The sequence below is a fragment of the Scleropages formosus genome, chromosome 6, assembly GCF_900964775.1.
Source record: "Scleropages formosus chromosome 6, fSclFor1.1, whole genome shotgun sequence".
In the NCBI taxonomy this organism is placed as follows: domain Eukaryota; kingdom Metazoa; phylum Chordata; class Actinopteri; order Osteoglossiformes; family Osteoglossidae; genus Scleropages; species Scleropages formosus.
The window spans coordinates 13623708-13645617 of NC_041811.1; the positions used below are offsets into that span (position 1 = coordinate 13623708).

The 21910-nt window shown below is 42.8% G+C and overlaps 1 protein-coding gene across 1 annotated transcript in view; it reads left to right on the forward strand.

Annotated features, from left to right (window-relative positions):
• The first annotated feature begins 2679 nt into the window (after window positions 1-2679).
• LOC108929879 (A disintegrin and metalloproteinase with thrombospondin motifs 19-like) overlaps window positions 2680-21910 on the forward strand; it is a 66303-nt gene continuing 47072 nt past the window's right edge. Inside the window, 8 exon segments of the mRNA XM_018744712.2 lie at window positions 2680-2897; window positions 3253-3701; window positions 10379-10535; window positions 11615-11787; window positions 13206-13289; window positions 14630-14772; window positions 16917-16960; window positions 21648-21753. Of these exon segments, the coding sequence (XP_018600228.2) occupies window positions 2831-2897; window positions 3253-3701; window positions 10379-10535; window positions 11615-11787; window positions 13206-13289; window positions 14630-14772; window positions 16917-16960; window positions 21648-21753 (1223 nt within the window). The 5' untranslated portion in view covers window positions 2680-2830.

Genomic DNA, 21910 nt, shown 5'->3' on the forward strand with positions numbered 1-21910 from the left:
TTGTCTATTGTATTAACACTCATTTTTTGCTTGCTAGGCAAATTAAAAATGACATGGAACTCTAAACTGTAAACAAAACCCAACTGCTCTTAAGACACCTAAATAGATATGGTGCCCTGTGCCAGTACAGCCAGCTGTTGTTACTGTACACCAGACAGAGTGGTTGCTGTTGGACATCCCTACCAAACGTAGTGATAGTAATATGTAGAGATGGCCGTTGTATGTCTGGGTGGTCATAAATTGCATATGTTGTCAGTCAAAGACAACCTATAGTCAATTGTTCTGTAGACTATAAACTCAGAGCGCTTTTCACTCTCTAGAGCTTGGTTGGCTTTGTACCCTGTCAGCAACTTACATTACTTTCACACTTTATTACTGCCTTGTATTTATTACAAAGTACTGCCCAATTCACAATTGAAAAAAATTGTCCTTGTCACCTGGCAGCTGTAAAACTGATATTTGCAAATTAATTTGAAAGCAAATCAGTTCATTTCATTTGAAGCGTTACTGCAGAGAGGTTACATTGTTGATATTTCATCACAACAAGCAGATTTCTTGGTAACCACAAGTTTAAATGCCATTTGTTAATTACATTAACTTGGGACCTTGTCTTTCTGATTTTGGCAGTGGCTTTTTTTAAATTCTCTGTGCTTTACAAGTCATACTGTGAGCAAAATGGTAGGATAAAAGATATATGTGGTTATCATAGTTTTTGGGGCTACCACCTCACAAGCTGGATGTCCCCAGTTTCAGTCCCCCTGTTACTGTCATGCTCTACTAAGGTACTTACTCTGACCTGAGTCACCCAAAATACCCTGCAGTACAGAGCCCGTCACTGTACAAACCAAACATTTCCAGTGACAAAGGTGTCAGCTAAATAAAGATCCATTTACCTTAGTTGTCACTTTTGAAGATAATATAATCAAAAATCTTGAAGGTAGTAGAAAGTAGGGAGGGCTGTTAAAATAATTTACATATAAACAGTGAGCAACAATGTGAGGACATATTTAGAGTTGTTTTCAAAACAAGTACAGTAAAACACCTTGTATTCAATTAGATGCTATTTGTTCAGAGATTTTACTGTAGAATTTGAAAATTAAATAAAAGTTTAACAAAAATTTGTTACAAAAAAGCAGGGCTCCTATACCCTGCATAGGTGGGTATGCCTTTCCCCATTAAAATAGTAAAAAGTTACAAAAAGTAGCAGGGACAGTTGGTAGCATTAGAGTTGATGCTTTTTGGACCCATAGGGTGCAACTTTAAATCTCCTCAAGCTGTACTACCCTTGAGCAAGGTACTTACCTTACAGTTGCTCCAGTAAAAAATTATGCAGCCATATAAATGGGTATATTTCTGTAAAGTAGCTTAACATTGTAAGTAGCTTTGCAGAAAAGAAAAATGAATAAATGTAAACTAGCACTCATTATACAGACAGTTTCTTATTCGGACTCTGGGAATTTGTGCCATTCGTCCTTGTGTAAGGACAGTTTCTGGACTTCTTGGGCCCCAAATCTGAGGTGAAACAGCCTCCCTCCCTCCTTCCCTCCCTCACTTACTTATTTTCCATACCCACTTGCCCAGTTCAGGGTCATGATGGTCTGGAGCTTCTCCAGGAAGCATAGTGCACAAGGCCAAGTAGGGTACACCCTGGATGCGATGCCAGTCCATTGCAGTCCACTTTGACATTTCTTTTAAGTTGTCTGCTATGCACATACATTCGTTAAACAGCCCACAAATGAGCTGTTTTATTAGATGCAAGTTTCACTCCTCCAGAGGAATATCCATAATCTATATCCATAACACCTTCAGCTCGCTACACCATTAATAGCGTCTTCTGACACTTAATATGTACATACATATGTTACAATGTATGGATGAGTGACCCGTTATAAGTAGTGTATCTAGCAGTGTAAGTCACCCTGGTGAATAAGGTGTGCGTGCTGATAACACTACATAGAGTTTATTGGAAGTCGCTTTGGAGAAAAGCATCTGCTAAATAAATAAATAAATGTAAATGTAATAAGGGGGTGTGGTGGCACAGTGGGTTGGACCGGGTCCTGCTCTCCGGTGGGTCTGGGGTTCGAGTCCCACTTGGGGTGCCTTGCGACAGACTGGCGTCCTGTCCTGGGTGTGTCCCCTCCCCCTCCGGCCTTATGCCCTGAGTTGCCGGGTTAGGCTCCGCGACCCCGTATGGGACAAGCGGCTCTGAAAATTGTGTGTAAATGTAGTAATAAGGACTTTTAATTTCATAAGAAAGATATATTTCTTCAAGGTTACAATAACTTTTAACAATAGTTGTTTATGCCTTTGGCTCATTTTGAGTGAACTGAACGTGTGTTGTCGGTCCAGGAACCACTGAAAATGTTTCCCGTACGAAATATTAGTAACAGCACCTTCGTTATCCGAATCCCCGCAGTACCGACCGACTTCCAGGAGCGAGTCGGATAATAAGGTATCCGAGTCTTCATGCCATCATGGTGCGCTTGTGCAGAAGAAGCGTGCCAGCCCTGTGCCACCCGCGTGCCCCTCCATACATCCCACCGCCCCCCCCCCCCACACGCGATGGCGGGTCCGAGCGTAGCCCCCCTGCCCCCCGCCCCCTCCCTCCCTCCTTCTGCGCGCTCTTTTCCTGCTTCACTCCGCGGCTCCGCTTCCGACTCATTCATTTGGAAAGGCGCTCCTGCGAGGGGAGGAAAGCGACTGCGGACCCGGGACACACGGGCATGAGCGAGCAGGCGCGCGCGCACACACTCAGCGCGGACAGACAGAGGCACCTCCACACGCAGCGCTCGGCGAAGATCAGCCCGCACCGGACCGGGGGGTGAAAAAAATGCGTCTGAAGCGCATCTGCGCCTTCCTCCACCAGCTGTCCGTCCTCGCGCTCGCCGTCATCGCAGGTAGAGGCGCGGGACCATTTCAATCAATGAGCGCCGTCTTCTCTTAATGAATGACACCGCCGGCTTATTAATAAATAATAAGCGCAATGAAGGGAGACTTGCGCGCAAAAGAGCTCTTTCGTACTGCGGCTCAGAACGCGTTTGAGCGCTAAATCCTCCTGGCATATTTTAATTGAGAAGTTTGCGTGTTTGGCTGGAAAGTCGGTGCGATGGATGGAAGGATGGAGGATGGATGGATGGATGGGGGCGATTTTTCCAGTGAAGTTTCTCCGCGCCGCTTGATTCTGCAAACGTTTTAATCTTGATGATGATGATGATGATGATCATGTCGTTTCTTCATGTGACACCGACGCAGGTCAGCAGGTCTTGCAGGACTGCGAGTCGGAGGTCGTTCTGCCCGAGTTCCTCCTCGCAGATGATGCTGCCCCGCCGGCTGCTGACAGGGCGAGCGGCCGCGAGGGAGACGCGGGTGCCGGCGGCGCGAGCAGCTCCCGGGAGGTCCGCTCCGCACCCGTGCCCACCTGGGAGGAGCACGAGCACTGGGACCCCTCCAGACGCCAGGCTCCGTCTCCGGGTTCGACTCCCCCCGAACTCACACTCCGCATCCCGGCTTTCGGCAGGGAGCTGCACCTCGTCCTCAAGCGGGACGCCCGCTTCCTGTCGCGGAGGTTCGCGGTGGAGAGGAGACCGGCGGCGGGGGCGCGCGCGGCGTCTGCGGGCGACGCTCACGAGGGCTGTTATTACAGCGGGCTGGTTCTGGGGCAGTCCGGGTCCACGGCCTCCTTCAGCACTTGCGCCGGACTGGTAAAGTCGCCTTTTACTGCCCGCCTTCAAGCAACAGGCACAAGTGGAGGGGGGTGGAGGTCACAAATCTCAGGCCCCTTACTCTGCATTAGTTAAATTACAACTAATAACTGATGCACAGCAACACAGTCCGCTGAGCTCACAGCATCCTATCTCACAGTGCAATATTATAAATTCACATTATTTACTGAGTCACCAGTAATATTTGCTTTTAGTAGTTCATTAGAAATTATAAGCAGGCTCACATGCACATCATAATTTGACCTTTTTAATTTTTGCCTTTCACACATTCAGTATGAGCTGGCAGGCGAGTGTGTTTTTGACACACACGCTGCTGCCTGGCCTTCGTTGTACAGCACGCACTGCAGGACACATGGCGTGGGGGGGCAGAGATGGCTCCGACTCACTCATCACCTGATAGATACATGCGTACGTACATAGACAGATGGATACATAGATCCACAGGCAGAAACCTTATTGATTCAGAAGGAAAGTGCACACATGGGTCAGTACTCCTGCTTGGAGGAAAGTGTGAATGTTTGTGTGTGAGAGAAGGTGGGGAACTGATTTTCTCAAGGGGAGGGGGTTATATCTTGAATTCACCTCCCCATTCTGTGTTTGCGCAATGACGCCTACAAAGGTTTGACAGTTCTATATTTACACTATTTTACCTGTGCACATGGGGTCATTTAAGGTCATAGCACCAGTGAGCAAAGCATACTATTAGACAGGACTCGGTAGTTTGTCGAGTCAAAAATAAGCTCACTTTACCGTGAACTTTTTGTTCGCTGGCCTTCTGCCGCTAAACCAGCTGAATAACATGGTGCAGGGTGGAGTTTTACAGTGTATATACGGTGTGAGCGCAATGGGTTTGTTCTACAACATTTGTAACACGGTGTCATTAATTCTGAATTTGAGCTTAACTGTAGGTACACATATTCATCTAATGAAATTTCCATAACTTTAATGCTGAATCACACAAATTAATAAAGAAATTTAGGTTACACGGATGCATTCACAGGCTTTTGGAAAGAGGTCCAGTTTTTGCACTTTCATTTTAATCTCCATTTCACGATATGGTTTACTGTTATTTTGGGGCAGCAGATGGCGTAGTTGTTAGAGCTGCAGTCTTTGGAGTCAGCGTTTGCGGGTTGCACCCTCCTCCCACTGTAGCGCCTTAGAGCAAGGTACTAAACCTGAATTGCGCCAGCAAAAACTACCAAGCTGTATAAATGGCGAGATAATCAGCTCAACGCTGGATGCTGGAGAAAAGCGTCAGCTAAATGAAGAAGTGTAATTTGTTGATTATCAGGTTCTTTCATGCAGACCAGCTTACAGTATTTCAGCCATTTATAGAGCAAGCTGCTTTTACTGGGGCAGTTCACAGTTCAAATCCCATACTCTGCTGTGGTATCTTTGAGTACTCACCGTGTAACTGCTCCATTTAACATTTCACTCGGCTGTGTAAATTGAGTGACTTTATATTATAAATTACTTTGGTAAAACGTGTCATCCATTATCATACATGTAAATGTACTGAATAAGAGGCAGGAAATGGGACTTAAACCAGCAAGTTTCCGATGAGAAAGCCAGAGCCTTAATACATGGTACTCCTGATGAGAACTTTCCTGCTAAGAAAACTCTGTTCTTGATGTCGGTGGAGGAGATAATTGTGACAAAGGGAGATTGTTAGCCTTCCTCTGTTTTCCAGTTTTTCTGGTTATTTTCTGGTGTTACTGTGTGAACTTGTTACAGTTAATAGTGAGAAATACAATGGGCAGTATAAATACTGACGAGACCCCAACTCTCTGTCGACTTTGATAACATTTATTGAACAATACTTGCGTTTGTGCGAAAACCATTATTTCTCAGCTTTCAGATTTTTTGGGGGGAAATTCTAGAAAACAATTTGTGCACTGGTGAAACTCTAGAGGATACATATGACCACTTGAACACTGCTTGAAATACACAGCATGAACACTGCATAACCTCATTTGCCCACAACTAAAAGTAAACTTTTTGGGATCTGCAAAAATGCAGTACTGGCTATATGATGCTTGCTTCATTCCCATGTGAATATGGAATATTTCTCCATGTTCCTAAATGAAATAATTTGATTCGTCTCATTATGTGCTCATTAAAGATTATTTAGAAAAAAATCCCATCTCTGAAATGTTGTTATGACTGGCCATAATCTGAGGCTACCCAGAGGGTTTTTTTTTAATTTATGGGTCATGCGGCAATCCACATGTAATTACTTAGGGATGTGGCTTTTGGCAAATGTATTACATTACACTGACCCCCCCTACAAATCACCCCAATATTTACATAATTTAGTTGCTTCACAGATGCTTTTTTATCCAAAACAACTTGCTGTACATAGCTTACAATTTTGCTAGTTTATACAGCTGGCTAATTTCATTGGAGCGAGTCAGGTTAAGTATCTTGCTCAGGGGTACAACAGCAGAGCCACTCTTGGGATCTGAACCTACAACTCTTTGGTCCAGTTTGTAGTCCAATCCCTGTGACACATTTTTCACTGTTTCTTATGTTGTTAGTAACTATAAATGTGGCTTGCATGCCCACATCATTGTACACACAGACAAACAGTGAATTTTTTGCATTTTTGGCTGTGGACATTTACCTTTATATTATCATACTTACTGAAGCCAAAAATGCATTTAATCAACATTATGAGAAGAGCAAAAAATGCACATGTATGCATTTAGTAAGTGTAATAAAACTTATTGTGCAATTAAACATTTTAAAAACATTTAAAATTCTGTCTTATTAACATCATAATTCACAAATTATAGCATTATGTTATAACTTAACTCCTATTAGGATCTCCACGTATGATGCTTATGTAGGGCATTAGACTAGAACATTGATTAATCATCGTTGAATGGTTTGCTGGAAATACAACATTCATTATCACGGATTACACTTAATGCATTAAAAGACTTGGCATAACATTAGCTTCCATCTAATCTGTATGTCCTGTTTTAACCTCCTTTTGGGGTCTTGGACTCAAGGAGAGCCATGATGGGCACGTGTTTCCAAGAGTGCCATATTTCATCACAACGGCTCTTTAATGTCATGCTGATTTGGGATTTTCTGAATTGCTCCCAATGGTTTTGCCAGATATTCAGTCTTGTTCACATCAGGCGGATGGCAGGTTTGGTCTCCTTTCTTCAATCCCTTGGTGGGCCCCATGAGTGTGGTTGTATAGTGTCTGTGAAATCATCTTTCGGACTCATAAAATCAATGCCTTCGACTTGAATGCCATCCTCTGAGCCCACAAACGGAGTTGCATGTCGATTAGTGTCGTCCTGAGGATCGTTGAAGGTGAAGCCTTATGAATTTCATGGCTTGGACCTTGTTCTCAACAGCTCCAGCCTGGACCACTGGCTTCATCCCATTACTGTAAATCATCACCTTTCAGAATAAAGCCAGAGAGAAAAGAGCTGGCACATGTGAAGTGTGCTATTGTTCACTTTCACAGTGTCCATGAAGAAAACAAGCCCAATTAGCGAGATACTGCAGTTAGTGCATATTTACTTTTACGAGGGAAAGAGAGAGGCACTGGTAGTACATGCTGGAGTTATTTACATTTTTAGTGAGCCAGGAAACTTGGAGAATAAAATTTCCTGTATTTGTATCACACTATGGCTCTGTGTGTATGTGTGTGTGTGTGTGTGTGTTTGTGCTTATGTTAAATGACAATACAAAGAAGTCTCTGGTACTGACTGCTCTGGATCTGCTGTGGTCCACATACTTGCCGGTGGCCACAAACAACAATCAGAAACCCTTTGCAGTACACTTCTTTGCAGGTGATACTAGTAATTACCAGTTCTGCATTTCTGCAGGTTAAATAGAAATGACACACACTGTCCTCACATTAGGGACAATGTCTTTGAATCCATTCCTCAGTTTGGGGAAAAAAACTACATTGGACAGACAATGGACAGACCTACTATCAACATGGATTTTCAGTCAAGGTTTGGAGTTGGTTTACATATACAGCCCAGTGAGATGTGTGGAAATTCAAAATACATCAGATACAGTGGCCAACACAGGAGAATAAATTACAATAGAATTTAATTTTGCCATGGAATTTTTGCAGGTTTTACTTTTAAAGTGTATATCATTTTTATCTTTGACAGTTAAGATCCTATAAAATATATTTATATGTTTTCTTAAGAGATATTTTTAAATGTTTCTCCCACTGGCATTTGGCATTTTACACAACATTCCTGCCATGGATTTATATTCTGCAGTATGGCTCTAGAAATATAAGCAGTTTACAGTAATAGTGCATTAGAAGAACAGTAACAGTGATTTAAAAAATTTTTGTCACCTTTTCTTCACGCAACCGTTCTCTTAACCTTGCGCTTCAAATGCAGCCGTGCCCAGGCGAAAAGAAGCAGAGCTGAAACTAATTTGGCATGCCTCTGCTTCAACACGATTTTCAGCAGTGAAAGAAAACAACACTGATATGGATGCACTAGTTTCGTTTCAGCATTGTGTTGCTCATTTGCTTCTGCGACAGAACTGTCATTTAGTTATACTGTGGCTGTGCCTCGAACTTAGTCAGCTTCCTTTAATCAAGTGAACGATGGGCTTGTTTAGTCTGCCCGAGTTGTTGGAATTAATTGACCTCAGGCGAAATAATCTTGCTCCCCGGGTCCTGGAGAACACTTTGCGTCAGCAGTTCTCCTCTCGCACATCAGGTGACTCTCTGAGAAGATGTCTTTTTTGTGGATCGGGAGACGCTGCAAATGAATGATGTGGGTTATTGGCCAGCTTTGCTGAGGGAGCACTGTACCAGTGGGTGACTGAGCCTTATTATTTGGAAGAACTGACCTGTGATGTAAAGTTCTGGACTGCTGGAAGTCTCCTGGACCGATTGCTGCTCCTACCCCGAGACTAAAGTTGTGCGGTAAACCGGCAGAGAGCCACAGAGGTCTGCCATACTGAACCCAAGTTGTGAAAATGCCCTCCATGACCCTTCATGGAGAAACAAATATTTATTTGGAGACGTCATGCATGGATATAGCGTCTTTGAAGTGAGAACCACTAATGACCGCAGTGTTTAGTAATGCGACTCATGGGGCAATCTGTGGTTTACTCACAGAGAGTTTTAAATACTGGCAGAAATTCTTTCCATTTAATTTTAGTACAAGGGTTCAATAAAGAACACTATCAAAGAAGAATTATTCGATATGTTTTGACTAAGTTTATTTTTTCTTCCATGTTTTCATTTGGCTCCAGTGTCTTTACCTCATTCTGTATTATTACTGAGATCATGTCACAGATGCTTAGCTTGCATACTTATTGTAAAAAGAATAGAAAGATCATTAATTACTGCTACTGCTAGTTTCTTGTTACAGTTGCAGTGGAGTCAGGTACTGATTCAAGATAGTGGACATAATTTGCCATTAAAGATATTTCTAGTTGGTTAGCTGTACCGTACTGTTTGCTACAAGACCCTATCAGTGGAAGGAAATATATTCATCTATCCATTGCCAGAAACTTCTTATCTATTGCAGGGTCTCAGTGGGTCACAATCTCTCCTAGACGCATATGGTGGAAGACAGGGTACACCTGGGTATACCTTTCAGGGAACTCATTCACACACCACGGGCAACTTAAGAGCCATCAGTTCACCTGAAACATGTCTTTGGGCTGTGCGAAGAAACCCTCGAAAATGAAGGGAAGACATACAACTCTTTCTGAGGCATAGTCAAACCTACACCTAAAGAGGCCCCGCACTGCGAGACTAACAGAAGTGCTATTGCCAACACCTTAGAAACATTTCTGAGACAAATAAAAACTGAAATATGCTGTTTGTGTATGTTTTCATTCCCCACACATTAATTTTTGGTAGAGCCACCTTTTGCTGTAGTAGCAGTATTACGTCTTTTGTTGAAAGAATGTACCAGCTTTGAGTAATATGGGCCCATTCTTTTGCCGGATTTATCCCAGGTTGTTTGGGTTGATTAGATGATACTTCTGCACTGAAATTTTCAAATAGTGCCACGTATTCTTGAAGGGATTGAGACCAGGCCTTTATAGGCCATTCACCTCTTTTTCCTTGGGCCATTCTAGTGTCGAATTGGCCTTGTGCTTGGGATGACTTTCCTTCTGAAAGCTGTGCTTTCTCCCAGGCTTCTGTTTTTTAGCAAGCTGAAGCAGGTTTTCTGGTGGTATTCCTATATATTTTGTTCCATCCATTCTTCCTTCTATTTTAAAAAGATGACCAGTCCTTGTTGATAACATGCTAGCCCCCTCCATGATGCTGCCACCACCATGCTTCATTCTAGGGATGCTGTTTTTTGAAGCATGGGCAGTGTCAGGTTTGTGCAGGGGAGAGTGACACAAATGGACCATTACTCAAAATGAACCATCTTAAACATGTCTGGATTTTGCTGTAAAGCATGAAAGTGAACCAAGTGCTATTCGGGAAAAGGAACTGTGGACAGATAAGATCAAAATACAGGTTTTTAGCCAAAATGTAAAGCACTATGTCTGTGCAAACCTTGCTTTGGCAAGGCACTATATATATAGAGAGAACACAATGGCATATCTAAGACACTGCATGATTTTTTTAAATCAGTTTTTGTCTTGTATTTTTGTAGTAACAGATTTATTTTGATTTGCTGTTCATCTTGCAGATGGGGTTTATTCAGCTCAGTGATGATTTTTTATTTATTGAACCTTTGAATAACACAATTTCCATCACCGGACATGCTCATCGCATCTACAGGAAGATACGCTCTGCAGACCAAGGATCAGCTGGACATGTGTTCAACTATTGTGAATTCATTCCCGGTAATGTAAACATATTGTATGAACACACTGACAGCATACGTATTTTATATTTTATGTGTATGCCATCCATTTCCTACAGTGCAAAAGGAGGAAGTCTGGTTTTGCATTTTTTAGGCCTACTGCTAAATACCCATATTTAAGTTTGAATATGTTGTTTGATATGAATTCTACATCTGATTAATTCAGCAAGTTAGTTGGCTGGGGGGTTTATTTAAATATTAAATCCAACTTACAGAAACCTCCCTGATAGTAAACCTAGGTCACAAGTCTAAGGGACAATGGAATACGAGTGGCCGGCTTCTTATGGTGTGTTGACCGGGACTGCTTTCCTCATGTTGTCATATACTATGTCTTGTGTATCCCATGTAAGATTTTTCGACTCAATGGATCCTTTCTATCCCATCAATTTCTGTTAGAACTCATTTGAAAGAGCCATGACAGAACTAACAGAGAGAAAGAGAGAGAGAGAGAGAGAGAGAGAGAGAGAGAGAGAGAGAGAGAGAGCACCTCTCTGCAGGCGATTAGTCCTAACCACGTGGGTGCATTAAATCCTGCCCCGCATTGTGCCAGGCTATGGAGGCATCCTTTCTGTGAATACATCTCCCCACCCATCTTGTTAGGGGAGAAGACATGGTTTATGGACTACTCTGCTTCAACATTCCATGGTGTCCCATTCCTTCCACTTCATGCAAGTGTACGATGGTCAGAAATACGTGAAGCATTTTCACCTATACTTTAATGAAGGGCTGCCCTGCAGCGTCAGAACATAGAGTGGCTGAGCTCTTTGGTGCCCCTCTCACCATGTCAGCCAAGAAGGAGATTATGTCTTGTCAGAGGTAAGGTTCAGACTTGCCAAACTGGAGCCTGTAAATTTTGTGGCAGCATTGTTGTAGTGGTACTTGAAAGTGTTCATTAAGAGGTCTTATCTCTATGCTTTAGATTTATCCTTCCCCATCTTTTTGCAGCTGAAGGAAATTATCCATTGGATCTCTTGGTCCTTGGATCTCCAGTACCGTGAGTCCTGTGCCCAGAAGGCCTATGTGAAAATTGCATTGGTTGTAGCTTGTCTTTTTTTTCAGAGAAGCTGAAAAGCAAAAACTGGAAAATGTCAGAGAGCGGACGGCGGAAAAGGTACTCCTATAAGTTGCTCCATGAGTACAACGTGGAGACCTTGGTGGTTGCAGACCCCGCAATGGTCAGTTATCACGGATCGGAAGCAGCGCAGAGATTCATCCTCACCATTATGAACATGGTAGGTTTTTGCTTTTGTTCGCATGTGATTCTGGATTTTTATCAGCATCTTTTCATTCTCTTCACCCTCCAGCTACCTGGATATAGAACCAGTTAATAAAATGATCAAATTAATGTGAAATAAATGGGTAACATTCAACAGTGCTGTCATCTGGTTTCACTTCTCTGCTAGTGGTTATCTCCTGTATTTCAGCTGATATTACAACAATTCCTGAGCAACTGAATAAGTAAATAAATTACTAAGTAGAAGTGCTCAAGTTATTTTTTATTACTTCTCAAATCATTACCTTAACAGAAGCACTTTGCCCAGGTTACCTAGCAAAAGTTCAGCACTGATAAACCTCTCCCTGATAAATGAAAAACTAGATCTGCTTTGCACATTTTTTTTGTAATGTACAAAATAGACTGTACCAGTAAAAAGTGTGAGTACATCTGGACCAACTTGCAATGCTTGTACGGGATAAACAGAAGAGTAAGAGCAAAGCAACTCAAAAGTATCCTGCATCTCTGGGATTTGCTGCAAAAGAACTGGGAACACATGGCACCTTATTTCCTGGTCAGACTAGATAATGAAATGCAATCTCCATTTCTCTTAGTCTATTCCACCCTGCCACTGCTGATTATGTTAGATGTCACTCATCCATCCAAGTTTACAACTCCTGCTTAGCCTGGAACTTTCTAATCTTACCGGACACCCTTGTGTCCAGACTGTTCTTGCTCCTCCTGTTTTCCATCTGTTGCCACTTAACCCCCGTGGCCTGTTTTGCATCTTGTGTTCATCATCACACACTGTACCCACTGATCACATCACTACTGTTATTATCCTTATTGTCCCCTCTGGTCTATAAGTTGTGAAAAAGCCAAGGAGCAGCTCTTTGTCAAAATCTGACTAATGCAAAAATTAACAGATCATTTACTACGCAATTTACTGGTGTCGGCAGAGGCTTGAGGGAATGGTAGCGTTGTCTATTATAATTCCACTGTTTTTTCCTACATGGGGGGGTGTGGTGGTGCAGCGGGTTTGGACTGTGCCTGCTCTCTGGTGGGTCTGGGATTCGAGTCCTTCTTGGGGTGTCTTGTGGCGGACTGGCGTTCTAGGTGTGTCCCCACCCCGTCCGGCCTTGCGCCCTGCGTTGCCGGGTTAGGCTCTGGCTCACCGCGACCCCGCTCGGGACAAGCGGATTCTGTCAGTGTGTGTGCTTCCTGCACATTGTTGAAAACAAAAGATTTATCCTTGTGTTTGCATCTGTAAATTTGAATTTACAATGCCATATGTACTTGCATCCCCATGTTTTGCTGATCGGGTAAGGACACTTTCTAAGTAAGGAAATGAACACAGCGAGTAATATTGCAGCGACGGAGTTGCTTAAATGGTGAAAGACTGCTGTGGGCTTAACCTGTCTAACCTGTCTGTTGTAGGTTTTTAACCTGTTTCAGCACAAGAGCCTTGGCATTCAGATCAACATTCGTGTGACCAAACTAGTGCTCCTTGAAGACGCACCAGTAAGGATGTATTTATTGCCATTCTGTTAACTGGATTACATTTAAGAACAGGACTGCAGTATGCAGAGTTCACACCGGCCCTAATTTCTAAACGGCAGATCATTTCGGAAGAGGAGCTCTATGGTGGACCAGTAGGTAGTGCCGTCCTGATTCCTCCCACAGTCTGAAGACATACAATAATGTTTCAGGTGAATTGGTGACTCTAAATGGCCTTATTGCCCTTGCAGTGTGTGAGTGAATGAGTATGTGTATGATTGCCCCGTAACGGACTGGCGTCCAGTGCATCCCTCCTTGCACCATATGCTTCTGGGTAGACTGTGGACCACTGCGACCCTACTTTCTACATCGCTTTTCTGATTTGTTAAAGTGGTGTGTTTTCACAAAAAAACCTGCTTTGAAATATAGCTTTTGTGTTATAAATTCCTGCCAACGTTAACTCCCGTCACAATGTTTTCACCTAAATTATATGCATACTCACTACCGAAAATCCTAACAGGACTTAGTTCTCCACTGTATAATTACCTCTTTTGCATACCCATGTCATATATGATAAAATGTTTTCGTTCACTTTACTTTCATGGAGAACAGCTGGAGTGCATATTTGCACTTGGCTACGTTATACGAAAATTATACTGACCTGAAGATAGTCAACAGAATGTCATCATTAAGAAAGACATCACACTTACATTGTCCATGAGCCTTGGTGAAAAGAATCTCACTGATGTTCTCCCTGCAGACCCATATGTTTAACCATATCCAATGAATCCAGCACTGTTCATTTCTGTTGTTTTTTTTTTCCCTTTACCGTTTGTGTAAATGCTCAGATATTCAGAGAGGGTAGTTAACATGAAACAAAATCCCTTAGAAGCTGTAATTTTGATAGCATTAGGCTGTAATGGGCTGTAGTTTTGATATTATTCCCGGGCTTCTTTGTGTGGTTTATGTTTCCCAAGGGAACATGGTGTGGCAAGTTGATCCATTAAATGCTACCCTCGACTTTGATCTGAGCCTAAAAATGACAACCGGAGTATGGATTGCAGTTCTCTCTCTCAGACCGTCTCACCTTGATAGACCTTACCTCTGTGTCCACACTCTGACCTCCTCTTCCCCAAATTTGACCATGGTAGTACCTAAGGCACCAGGCACATGCAGTAATTTACAGTACTTTTATCACCATTTCATCCTGTTTTCTTCAGCAGGATATGTCAGTGAAGTCACTCAGTTTATATATTTATCCATGCAGGATCCTTTCTAGGTCTTTAACTGCCAGTGTCCATGTTAAACACCTCTGTCCTGATGATGTTGCCTGCTGCACGCTGTCTCTGCCCCACTCCCACCAGGCAGGCGTGTACATTGGGCAGCACGGAGAGAAGATGCTGGAGAGTTTCTGCCGGTGGCAGCATGAAGAATATGGCAGGAAGAGTGACTTCACCCGGTGGAGGGAGGACTTGCCCTCTGTGGACACTGCCATTCTCATAACCAGGTTAGGACAAGCCTGTAGCCTCCAGCCCTGGACAAAGAAAGATGGAAAATACTTGATATTGACTGACATCTCTCTATCAGGGCAGCACTGTGGCACACTGGGTAGTACCGATACTTAACAGCTCCTGGGCTGTGAGTTTGAGCGTAGGTTTAGTTTGGTTCAGTCTGTGTAAAGTCTGTTTAGGTCATATTCTCTCTGTGGTTCTGTGGGGTTCCACTTGTTGCTCTGGTTTCCTCCCACAGTCCAAAGATATGTTTTGTGTCAACTGGCGACTAAAATTGCCCTTAATGTAGAACTTGTCAGTGTGTAGTGTATGGTGGCCCTGTGATGGATGGGTGTCCCATCCAGGAGGAGCGCTGCCTCACACTCTATACTTCTGGGATAGGTTCTGGACCACCGTGACCCTGTGTTGGAGAAGTTGTTATTGATAAGTAATCAGTGGACGGATCACTCACTTAAAAAGGTTAAATTTGATGGTGCCAAGGTAATCATACCCACATTTCCCCACTCAGCCTCCAATGCACACACTTTTGAAATAGTTACTATGGCTATGGTTTCACAAATGTGAGAACTAACAGATATTTTTTTAGCTGTTTTACCCATAAGTGTCAAATAATTAGTTTGATATAGGGGACATTAATTTGAAAAAGGTTTGTTTTTTCATAATGCTGCAGAGATCGTATGCATTTTTCATCCTTTTTATATCCAGAAGTGTTGTGATCACCCATTCAGTCCATTTGCTACACCCTAAACTGCAGGACCGGGAACTGAGTTCAGGCTTTGAATCATCTAAAGAGCAGAACCTGCTGGTAAAGTGATTCGGAATAGCTGATGGAGTACTTCAATAAGTAGTCTGGAGCGGTCGGTCTCTAGGCACGGTATTTAATTTCGGCGAGCAGGTGCTTCATATTCGGGGTGTCATGGAACCATGCAGAAAGGAGTGATTTTGTCCTGGGAGGTTTCTTGTAGTTAATCAGCCAGCTGTGTCTTAATCACATTTCGTTTGTTGTAACAATGTTGTCCACTGTCTTATTTGTGACTGTCCAAGGCCCACTGATTCAGCTTTTGGCAACAACACTTCAACTCCAGGGCCAGGAAATCCCAAACGGTCTCTCGATGGAAACAGAGAATATCTGTCAATGAAATAAATAAATCAGTGAATAGACAAAAACAATCAGGGAAATTATCATAAAAAAGGGACTTTCATCATACTGCTTTATTTTTAATCTTTCAGCTTCAGCAACCACATCAGTGGTGCGGAACATTTTAAATGTGCAACTATAGACAAAAGATGTGAAAAAATGTTTATTCTATTATTGTTCTATTACTTCGCTTGCCAGAAATCTTGCACTTTGTGTTTTGATTCCTTTGAAAGAAGCCCAAAATTTGTTTCCAAATTTGCTATATGTCTCAAAAAAAGTTTTTCTAAAAGCAGAGTCATAAAAGTGTGATTCTCTAGACCATAACCAAACTTTATTGGTGTGACAGAAATAGAGAGCAGCACTCATAAGTGCCATGTGTTATCCAGAGGCTTTGATGGCAGACTGGCAGTAGTCATGTCACAGAGGCAGGAAGTGCAGTGGTTAACCTCAGATCACTATAGGACCCCTGCCTTAGTACCTTTGAGGAAAGCACTGTACTGAAATCACATCTGTAAAATCCTCAACTGTGTGAGCAGGTCAAACGGGACACCTGGGAAATTGTTGGATATTTCAGGGCAACATTTGCAAAAGAAAAAAGAGTTTTGGAGGAGAGAATTCAGAGTGGTTCAGTGGCTCGGGTTCCAAAGTGACCATCTGATCTCACACCTTCCGGGTCTTCCTCAACTCCCTCTTTTTGACAGGCCAGTCACCGGCCTGCAGGGTCTCTACCTATGGCCCTCTCTTGATCATATCTCTACCTGGCTCCCTCGGGCACTGAGTGCTGAAGTTGCATCCCCTCTAAATGACCAGCAGCTTCATAGGTCCCAGACAATTAAAGCAGTAGTGCTCATTGACTCCTTTTTGGCTGTGGAGCCGCAAAAGGGGGATCGGGCTCTACTCTGTTGTAGTTTGAGACTGAGCCCCATGAATAATGTGTGAATGGGTCATGGCCTTGAGCAGCTTTGCCTGCAGAACGCTGACATTCTGCCGTATGTGTTTCAGGAAGGATTTCTGCGTGCACAAGGATGAGCCGTGCGACACTGTAGGTAAGGACCTCTGTAACGCAATGGGTGTTTCACCTTGCAAGAGGAAAAGGTGGCCTTCGCTCTTCATATCCTACTGTTCCGCTGGACATGAATTCCACCGATTAACATCCTTGTAGGTCGTTGCAAGAGTAGCATTGTTTGAAATAACTTTTTTAGTGCTTACCTATGCAAGATGGATAGGAAATTGCACAGTCCCAAAGGAAACGGTACAATCTATGAAGATTACCAGTACTAGACGGTATTTAGGTTATGGTGCAATTATGAACTAACTGAAGCTTTTAAAGCTGTTGTATGTTAGAGTGATGAAAATAAATCATACATATTTGTTTTGCAAAGTCATTTTGTATTTCAGCAGAAGTGTTCAGATGATGCTTTTGTTGCTGTGTCAGTTGCTGCTTTTCTACACATTGTTATTTAAAAACATTAGGGAAATAGCAGACCGTTCAGTTCCCCGTACCCTCAGACGAGGCGGCTTTCCCTCAAGCCACTAGTGGTACAGGTGAGCTGTGCTGTTTGCTACGTTTAGGACTGAGCATCATGTACACGTGTGCACCATGCCAGGTGGAGGTGAAGACCGCATTTTGTGCAGTGTGGTGATGGTGGTTCCAGCTGTTCCACACGGAGCATAATGGCCAATGCTACAGGCACTTCCGCTGTTAGCTGAGCTGGATTCATGCCTTTCCTGGCAGGTAGTCCACTGGAGAGCAGTAATGACAGCACACACTGTACGAAAAGCACTGGCAAACCTTATGGGCAGAAGCTTTCAAAGACTTGAAAAGGACGGCCTTGGAGGTGGACACCAGTCCCTCACATGTAGCTTTTTTCGACACCTGGCTTAACATTAAACCCCCGAGGAAATGGAAACAAACTCAATTTTCCAGGAAAGATTTAACAAATAATCAGCAAAATTAAAGTATTTAATGTTATAATTTGTTAAAACAAAAGATCCCTTTTTTCAGTGCTGGGTACTAACATGTTTCTCTGCGCACTTGTCAAGGCTGCTTGCGCTCACAGAAGACAATTGTTAGGTCCCCGGTCTTACCGCGATTTACTCATATGTCCATCTAGTGCGGTTCAGTCCACCTCCATACATATCCGTGTCCTTGACCCTACTGGCCTGTGTTTTGTTCCACTGGGACTGTGATTTTATCTCAGTTTCCATGTCTGCTTCCCTCAAAAGCTCACAGCTTCCATTGCGGTTACTTCACTAGGTGAGTTGCCTTTTCTGGAAGCCTGCATCTTCTTGGGACATTCGTTTTGTCTGACTTGAAGTACACAAAACTTGCATCACCTCGCAGTTGTAAACAGATGGATGAGCGTTCTGATAGGGGGACAGTCTTATGGCTAGAGTTAACCTAAGATTTAAGGTGCACCAACAAGAATAAATCATTGTTGTATCTTGTTTCTTCATGTCAGAACATGGAAAAGCAGACATTTATCTTACTATAAACCAGAAGTTTACTTAATAAACATTTATTTTTGTTGCTTTTTTCTTTTCCAAAATGTTCACTTTCTGAGGATGATCTGGTCATTTTGTGAATGTCCCATAACAACTAGTTGTATTTTATGCCTAATTGCCTAATAATCACCAGTTAATGGGGGTGTGGTGGCGCAGTGGGTTTGGCAGGGTCCTGCTCTCTGGCGGGTCTCGGGTTTCAGTCCTGCTCGGGGTGCCTTGTGACGGACTGGTGCGCTGTCCTGGGTATGTCCCCTTCCCCTCCAGCCTTCCGCCCTGTGCTGCTGTGTTAGGCTTCGGCTCGCCGTGACCCTGTTCGGGACAAGCGGCTTCAGCCAGTGTGTGTTTCTAGTCAGTTAATATTTAGACTGGTATAGTGGCTTTTTTGAGGCGCCCTTCTTTGCAGGCCTCAATATTTTCTTTATATCCTCCAAAAATCTGCAAAGATTATGACATCACAAGATGATGTATGTTACAGTGCAAACCTGTTTTCATGTGATTAAAGTTTCTAGATTTAAGTGCCATCTTGGAATCAGACCACCTACTGAAGTTGACTGTTTTGGAAGTTAAGTTATCAGCTCTGTATCTCAGTAACGCCAATAAATAAACGTTACTTCAAACAGAAATGTAAAAAAAGAAAAAAAACAGCCAACATAGCTCACATCCCAGATAAACTGCAATTGTGTTTTACTGATCTTGTTGGCAGTTTTCTTATTGCATCCAGGTGGGAATGAACAAGAAATATTGTTGTGCTGTTTTTATCCTTCCGGAGAATTTCCAACCATTATAGGACATGATGGAACAAAGCAATGATAGGCAGTGATTCCTGGTTCATGACCAAAGCACACTTCACTGTGTGATAAGTCTGCCCTCAGGAATCTTTGACAGAAGCTTTGCCGTTATACCTTTTGAAATTCTCATGTCAAACAAAAGTAAATACAAAATATTAAATAGAGTAAAACACTAAATGTGAATGCAAGGGAACAGGATGCTGTGCCCTGTCTTTCCATTACTAGCTGTGTGTCTTTTAACATATACTTCTTGAGAACATGGGTCCCGTTATTTCATTTGAATTCTGCTGCCCGGATTTGGTTATTTTGTTTGTGTTTTTTGCCATTCGGAAGCAGCGTGATGGCACAGTAGGTAAAGCCAATTCTTCACTGCTGCTGAGCTGCTTGTTCACGCATAGGTTCGGTGCTCTCATGTTCTCCTTGGGTCTGCAACCTAAAGGCATGTGTGGAAGAAGGTGATCATAAATCACTTCTGTACCCTTCCTTGCCTGGAAAACCAAGCAAGTGCTCACTATGACTTTAATTTACCTTACTTTATTTTCTTTAGAGTCTGGGAAATACATGTGAGTTTTTTTCTGCATTACTTTTTTTTTTGGAATATGTATCCTGTTGTTTTTATCTTGACAAAATAGATGTTTTATTTTCTGTTAGGTGACTAACAAAGAATACATTTTTATTCACAGAAAATCCCCTCCTTTTATAATGGATCCAGACACCTGGAAGTCTGGATTATATTAAGATATATCGTGTTTCATTATAATTTTTTGCAAATTCTTGTGTAGGAACGGTTTCCTTGTGACTGAATATTACCAGACTAATTATTGTACGACAGCTCGCTTTCAGTGTCGTTACATACATTGAAATGCTAAATTAAGAAAGTAACCTGTGCTAAGAATAATACTGCACATTGCAGAAAATTGAATAAAAAAACGAGTAGTGATGGGTAGGCGCAACGGTTCTATTCAACCAAGCTTCTCTACTGACTTGGTTTGATTACCAAAGCAGAATTTGCATCTCTAGCATGGTAAGGAGCATTATCGCAAAGATCACAGCTGCCAGGCTCCAGTTTCCAGCAAGAAGGATGTCATGGACACCCACAAGGCCAGATGCTCAGCTAAGTGCAGAGAGAACAGATCAGCTGGCTGTGACTTCTCATAACAGAGGCGGCTAAAGAGACTGAGCCTTCATTAATGGACAGATTAGAGCTAATCTCTCTTCTAAACCTGGAAAGGAGTCATGTTGCTGCCTCTGAAAGGTTGAGCCGCTACTAAAAACTTTGAAAACGAAGACAGAATAGAGAGCAGCTCGCAAGGTTGCGGGAGTCTGGTGGTGGCAGGCCGAAAATGAGCGAGTGTTTAAAACACGGGCTACTGTAATGGACATCCCAGCCCCGAAACTACATTTAGTTTATTTATTCCTCCCCCTCAACCCTACCCTACCCCCGCATCAAAGGCATGATTGTTCTGCCGGGTTTCGTAATGGAAAGCATTAGTTCTGGATCCATTTCAATGGGGTGATTAAGCCATCAAAGGTCACGGTATACGATCCACGGCACGGGGAAGAGAAAGACACCCCTTTCCTTGTTTTCCCTTAACCCGATCCGGACAGAGCTAAGAGGTTGCAGCTGCCACTTCCACACTGAATCCCTAAGCATGCATCAGACGTGGCGCTAACCCGAATTCGCTCTCCTCACACCGGGAGCAATGCTTACCTGCAGAGAACACGTTTCTGAGAGTTGTTAGTAACTATAAAACCCCAAATATGTTTTAAAATATGAGTAAATTTTGCAAAAACCCATTGAGACCTAAGCATTCAGGGTCAGCATGGAAGTTCTGAATACATTTATTCACTCAGCAGACGCTAAATGTATCATGAATCCTGGGAGAGGGAATGCATTGCTGTCTGTGTTGGGTAAAGTCCTGTTTTGTGCTTGATGTGATGAATGGGCTCTTCGATCAAAGACGTTTGTGTAAATTTACATGCAAGTTTTTCAGTTGAAGTCTGTCATAAACAAAACCTTAAAGCATCTAATGCTGGGATTCAGGATTTTTAATACTGCGGCATCTTTTTCGTGTTTTAAAAACAGCATTGATCTTCATGCACAAAGAACATTAACAGATGTTTTATCGTAGTGTGGAAAACAACAAGAAGCAGTGTAGATTTTGAGCTGAATGTCAGATACGAGGTTAAAGTGTCGATCACTCAAACAGGAGCGCTCCACATGGTCAGCAGAGAAGTCCGTTAATGCAGAAACCTAATTCACTTCCGCGAACCCCAAATTGCTGTATTCCTGTTCAAAGCACTACCTGTGCAACTGGATGTCACCTGAGTTGGGTATTAAGAGGAAAGTGCAGTAATTTGTGAGCTCACAGGAATTTTCAGGACGTGAACAGTAAAAAACCATACTGTCCCACCCTCCCCAACATCCCTACCCCCATAGGGATTGCATATCTTAGCGGCATGTGCAGTGAGAAGAGGAAGTGCATCCTGGCAGAGGACAACGGACTCAACCTTGCCTTCACAATTGCCCACGAGATGGGGCACAAGTGAGTAAAACTGTACTCTCCCTGAAATCCTGTGTTTGCTGTTCAGTCCTGAGAGTTTTTTTTTATATTTATTGCTCCACGAAATATTTTATAAACTGTATTTCAAAATGTATATTCTTTGTATAGAATGCAACGGTTACTCTTTCAGCTTACCTGT